At 37.9% G+C, this 6,484-nt stretch overlaps 1 protein-coding gene across 1 annotated transcript in view; it reads left to right on the top strand.

Annotated features, from left to right (window-relative positions):
• The first annotated feature begins 1,425 nt into the window (after positions 1-1,425).
• The window catches only part of ubr3 (ubiquitin protein ligase E3 component n-recognin 3), a 42,429-nt gene continuing 37,370 nt past the window's right edge, over positions 1,426-6,484 (top strand). Inside the window, exons 1-8 of the mRNA XM_053328492.1 lie at positions 1,426-1,877; positions 3,191-3,330; positions 4,060-4,212; positions 4,626-4,781; positions 5,235-5,275; positions 5,549-5,615; positions 5,700-5,830; positions 5,976-6,204. Of these exons, the coding sequence (XP_053184467.1) occupies positions 1,441-1,877; positions 3,191-3,330; positions 4,060-4,212; positions 4,626-4,781; positions 5,235-5,275; positions 5,549-5,615; positions 5,700-5,830; positions 5,976-6,204 (1,354 nt within the window). The 5' untranslated portion in view covers positions 1,426-1,440. The remainder of the gene's footprint in view (positions 1,878-3,190; positions 3,331-4,059; positions 4,213-4,625; positions 4,782-5,234; positions 5,276-5,548; positions 5,616-5,699; positions 5,831-5,975; positions 6,205-6,484) is intronic.

The following is a 6,484-nucleotide window of genomic DNA, read 5'->3' as shown; positions in this document are numbered from 1 at the left end:
AAATACCTGAGAGGACAGCAACAAAGACAAGCATGATACAAGTAAAAAAGCCTATTCTTAAGACTGGATACCAAGTCCACTGTGATTCAGAAACCAGTTGCATGAATTTATTTTTGTTATTGACGCGGAGAAACTGTGATTGAATCATTTAAACTCAATGTGCCCCTATTGGTATTTATATATAGATTAAGTTTTGTTTTTATACTTCTTTTTTTAATGGGTTGTAATTAACAATCACATGTGGATGATATGTTATGTTTCCTTGATATGGAGTGTGTGTTTAAATTGGTTTTGGGCAAGTGTTCGGTTTATACAATAATGATGATAATAATAATAATAATGATGATATTAATAATAATAATAATAATCATCATCGTCATCTTTATTTAGACAGCACCTTTCAAAAATGGGTTTACAAAGTGCTTCCAAAACATAAAAACAAAAATACACAATCCAGTTGTGCATCAAAATAATTTCACTACAATCAAGAAATAAAGATAAAAGACAATGAATAAATGAACGTAAAAAAGAAACAATATTAAAAGCATAGGTCGGAAAGAACTCATAAGTTCAGAGCCAACCTATAAAAATGAGTTTTTAAGAGAGTTTTAAAAGAGGACTCTGAGGTAGCTTATCTGATTTCCAATGAAAGTGAATTCTACAATTGTGTTCTGGGGACCAGAGGCAGATTTAGGAGTTGACCAGATCTGGGGCTAAGCCCAGAACACCCATAGCCGGGGACAATGTTTTTCACATGCGGAGAATTTAATTTTACTGCTTCGTATGACTACTGCAAACATTAGTAGTAGTAGTAGTAGTAGTAGTGATTTATTTCGGTCCTTATTAATAATCTTGCAAAACCAAAGTATATATAAATAAATAAATAACAATAAGGAATTATTTTAAAAGGAAAAGAAAAAAACAATTGTTATAAACTCACTGTTGATGTCACTACTAAGAAAAAAATGACTTTTTTTCCAAAATAGATTTGGGGCTTTTGAGAAAACATTTGGGGCTGCAGCCCCAAAAGCCACCCCCTAACTCCGCCCCTTGCTTGCGACCGAGAGCAACAGCTGGTGAGTAGATATGACAGTGCAAAGAATGGTGTAAGAGGTGAGAAGGTCAGTAGTCTAATGTAGGATGGGGCAAGACCTTTCAGTGATTTAAAAACAAGCAGTAAAATTAAAATAAATGTTGCCATGAAAAATTTGTCAGTAAAATAGTAATTGAAAGAAAGATTTATTTTTATACTATATTATATAATTATTGTTCCAAACAACTGTGAAAAGTAAAGTTATTCCTTATTTATCAGGTTTACAAATTCACTGACCAATAACAACGTGGTGGAGGGGGTGGGGGGTAAGTGTGGAAGTATCGCGAGGAAGTCCGAGAACATGGGAGCAAGACAACAAAAATAAATTTGTGGACAACAAGCAGTTCATGATGGCGGCGTCGCTGCTGCTGCGCCGGGACAAGAAAGCCACCGCCGCCCACCTGAAAGCAGACTTAACCCGTACTGACAACAGCTCTGGGGTGCGACAACTTCAGGAGCTGCTCGATGTGGTGTTAAATCCCGAGAAACCAGCGGCGGACACGGATGCTCTTGACTGGTGTAAATGTCTGATAGCAGGAGGAGACGGTTTCGAGGACTTCTGTAAAACGGTGCGCTCCTATGACAACGCGACACTGTGCGGCTTGGTGTGGACGGCTAATTTCGTGGCGTATCGATGTCGGACTTGTGGCATTTCTCCGTGCATGTCCCTCTGCGCTGAGTGCTTCAATAACGGGGACCACACGGGCCATGATTTCAACATGTTCCGGAGCCAGGCTGGCGGGGCCTGTGACTGTGGAGACGGTAATGTCATGCGAGAGACTGGGTAAGTCCGAGGCGGCTATGCTAACCCGACTGGTTACAGCCAGTATCGTTTTCACTGGTCTTGGTGGGAAAGGGAGCGGATTTTATAGCCAATAACATTTCCACAGCTGCTTATCGATGTCAACTTCCACATTATTCTGTCTTAAATGTGCTCTATTCTGTCATTTGTTAATGGGATAACCTCCACTTACCGGCTAGCCTAATAAAAAAATCTTATTCCTCAGGTTGTTATCTGCCTGCATATGATAAATGTGTCTGCTTTGATGTGTGTGGAGACTTTAATTGTCATTATAATATATTTAACTACAGTTAAAGACTGTTGAAATCTTAGTTGTGTCATTGTGTTGTTTACAGCTGTAGTATTTGAGTATCTGCCTCTGTTTATATGTCTGTACCATATGTGTGTATATGAATCTGTATAATGATAGGTATGACCTAATTATTTCTGTTATTTATTGCAGTGTGAATTAAATGTCAAAGACTAAATTACAGTTAACTGCTCTGGGTTAAAATCCACCTGTACATCTCATCACTTCCCTGATAGCTTTTTTCCTCTACAGAAACGGTAATGGGAATCCTTAGATTAGATTAAATACTGTATGAAAGAGTCTAATTCTATTATTTCAAATTACAGTCAAAGTTGGCATTATGTTGCTAAGTAACACAAAGTTTTGATACAAGATTTTGTCAGTATCCAGCAGCGGGTCACAGTGTGACAGTGGCAGATCATTTTTGTTTTGACAGTCAAATTTAGTCTTATCAATACAAGAAAGAGATTGAGGAGTTTCTCAGTTGCTGATGAATCATGCATTACTAATGGACTGAGACATAAAACTCTTCCAAACCCAGCCCAATATTTATGTCCCAAGACATTTCCCAAATATTTCAGGTGTAAAAACATGTGTTTATTAAAATTAATTTAAATGGATGGTGACAGATTTTCCAGCCCAACTGTACTTAGTTTCTACTTTCTTTCACCTGTTGAAATATTTAAAACTGCTCCAGCATTGCAACAAAAGTTTATTTTATTTTCATTTTATTGTTGCAGTTCATAAGAAAACATAAAACATATGCACTAAATCACATTTAAACCATTAATACATACATAAAGCATTATGTTTACATACACAGAAGAAAATTCCTATCTTTTATAATAATTAACTCAAGAAATGTCTCTTTAAATGCCAGAAAGGAACAGGCTGAAGCCTAAGCTAATTATGCCTGCTCATTTTAATTTCATTAGAGAGAAAATGATGCTGTCTGTCAAAGGTCTGCAATATCAACATTCTTTTTCTTCTTCTTTCTTTCTGACAGGTTTTGCCGACGGCATCGGTTGAGAACAGGGGAGAATGTCCCCTCAATTCCTCGAGACCTTCTCCTGATGTCTGAGATGGTTCTTCCTCGCTTTATCCTGTGTATCATACAGTATCTGAGGGATGGATACGTTGAACCAGGTGAAAAGACTCATGACAGTAGTCTCCTCTTCACTCTCATTCTCTTGGATTTTGTATATTCAAACGAGTGACCAATGAAAGGAAAAACAACTACAGGTCTGAATGCTTGACCCCTGTAGTGAGGAGTCTAGTAGCTCTGTTATGCTGTGGGGGGGCATTTTGCTGGCATAGTTTGGGTCCACTTGTCCCTTTATAGAGAAGGGTCAATGCAAATCAATAGACTGTAAAGTTGTTCTGAGTGATCACCTTTATCCTTTCTATCCTGATGGGATAGAAACCATCCTGAATGATAACTCCCCCATCCATAAGGCAGAAGGGGTCACTGAATGGTTTGATGTGTATAAAAATGATGTGAATCATATGGACACAGTCACTGTGGTAGGCTTTGGGCTGACATGTTAGACAGCGCTCTCCACCACCACCATCATCAAAGGAGAAAAAAACAGAACTGGTTCATCCAGAAGAGTTCAGAGACTTGCAGAATCATTGCCATGGTGCGCTGAAGCTATTCTGGCAGCACGTGAAGGCCCAACACCTTACTTAGATGCTTGATGTTATTTTTTCCTTTTACTTGTCACCTATCTGTATGACGTGGCTCTCCTGTTGCACATCTAATGAAAACAGGGGTTTGCTGTGCAAGCTGGATATTAGTTGTAAACAACTTTTTACATCAAATCATTCACAAAGTACTGAGTCTCGTGACCTGTATTTCTTATCTTGTTTTACCAGACACCTCGACTGAGAGAGATCTACAGAAAGTCCTGCAACAGCTGGAGCCTCAGATCTCCTTCCTGGAGGAGCTCACGAAGATGGGAGGGGCAATGAGGACTGTACTGACAAAGATCTTGACCAATCAGCAAACGTTCAAGGAGCTGAGCATGGGTAAATATAGACACTAGTTTTCATGAGAATGTTATGATTGACAAAAGTTACCACACTACTGAGTTTTAGTGCTTCCCTTGATTTTAGGCTGCTGTTTAATTTTTCTAGTCTGTTAGTGTTGCTGTATATTTTTTCTACTCACAAGGGAAAGTTTCAGTTAAAAATTAAAAAATGTGAAGTAAAGCACAAACCAAACATTTTGGACTTGAAGTGTTAAACTGATAAAATGGGAGAACTAAATCTTGCTGATCTGTACCTTGACTGAGGCACTCTGTCGCTGAATACATGATCCAGGTGTTTCCAACTTTCTACACTATGTGCTGCACATTTACTTTTGATAAAGGTTTTTGTTCATCTGGAGATTATAATATAATAGTTGTTGTTGCACTTTCTGTTTTGCTCCACTGCTGCAGGCCAAGAGGAGAATTTGTACGCTAAAAAGAACTATGAGAAGTATTTGTCAGCATTGAAGAATTCGGGTCTGGTTTCTGTGGAGGAGAAAGCCCAAGGTGCTGCTGCTGATGTCACTGTCGGTGCTGAAGGAGGTGCAGGAGCAATGGTCTTATTAGGTAAGATGATGTTTTTGAAATTCTGGACAGTCTGCATGCATTTTAAATAGGTCCAAGCCCTGCTGGTGTCACAAACCTTTCCTTTTGCAACAAGCAAATATTCCATTGTGATAAATTCTAGATTGAAAATCAGTCAAATGATTGGGACTGAATTGCACATATACGTCTGTAACTCCACAGCTCCATATTCTTGTGAACTGGCCATAACCAATTTCTCTTCCACTTTTTACGCACGATATGCTTGACCTGCCTTCATCATGGGCATTCAAGCAAATGTTGATGACATAAAATCTGACTTAACATACATTATTTAAAATGAGTTATCTCACTTTGCGGCCAATGGGGAATATTGAAAACAATTTTGTTAACTGAGATCTTTGTAACCTTTGTATTTTTGATCTCGCATTCTGCTTGTGGCCACTTGTAAATAAATGTTTCTCTTAATTTTCATAGGGACCACTGCACCAGGGAGCCCAGATGAGTCCAGTAAAGAGGTATACATCAACATCACACATAAAATAAACAATGTGCATTTTAAGTTGAGTTCAGTGCTCATTAGTTTTGATAAATTGGTAAATATTTTTGTCAAAAAACATCGATAAATGACCAGAGCCTCTTTTCACATAAATTAAGTTATAAATCAATTATCAAAACATTTGATTTTGTTTTTTTCCTTTCACCAATTAACATTTCAGGCTTGTTTGTTAGTTTTTGTACTTCGTGCAGACATGTTAAAATTCATTTTGTTGGACTTTATTTTGTTCTAGGAGGACCAAGATGCAGGGCAGTCCGTTGGGCAGAGGAAGAGGGTTAAGTTGAGTAGCAGTACAAAAGGTAAATGCAAAATAAATGTAATGCACTGATATACTTTATGTTAGAGGGACTGCACTTCTTATTATGCACCTTTCCTGCCATCAGATCCATGTATTATTGAATCTCTGAAGCATAAATGCTTTTTGGAGGAACTGCTGTTTTGGACAATAAAATATGAGTTTCCTCAGAAGATGGTCACCTTCTTACTCAACATGTTGCCAGATCAAGATTACAAGGTATTCTCTTTTCCATGTTTACATTTATATTGGCTTAAATGATCTTTGTAATATGTGTACAGTTTTGAAAGCAAATTGAATCCTCCTTAAAAGGATTCAACATAACAGTTAATTGTTGTTGGGCTTTTGCTTTCCTCTCTGGCAGATCACCTTTACAAAAACGTTTGTTCAGCATTATGCATTCATCATGAAAACACTGATGAAAAGCCACGAGTCGGATACGATGTCCAACCGCATTGTACATATTAGTGTGCAGCTGTTCAGCAACGAGGAGCTGGCTCGACATGTGACAGAAGAGTGTCAGCTCCTGGACATCATGGTCACAGTCCTTCTCTACATGATGGAGAGTTGCCTTATTAAAAGTGAACTTCAGGGTAAGTTGTCCTATTGTGGCTTATCAGTATTCATACTAAGTTAACACACATCATCACACTTAAAATAATTGTGTTGTCACACCATATATGAACAGCATGTTTTTCTTAAGGTTTCTTATATTGGAAACTGATCATGATCTCTTTTGGCAGTATGCATTGTTACACTTTTGCTTTACCAAGTTGAGATTCTGTTTAAAGATGTCAGTGGTTAACTAACATACAGCTTAAAATGTAAAATTGTATTTAACTTCTGAAGTGACCCAGTGCTATGAGCCAAGAA

The sequence above is a fragment of the Scomber japonicus genome, chromosome 11, assembly GCF_027409825.1.
Source record: "Scomber japonicus isolate fScoJap1 chromosome 11, fScoJap1.pri, whole genome shotgun sequence".
Classification (NCBI taxonomy): domain Eukaryota; kingdom Metazoa; phylum Chordata; class Actinopteri; order Scombriformes; family Scombridae; genus Scomber; species Scomber japonicus.
This window is presented reverse-complemented; position numbering and strand designations above follow the sequence as displayed.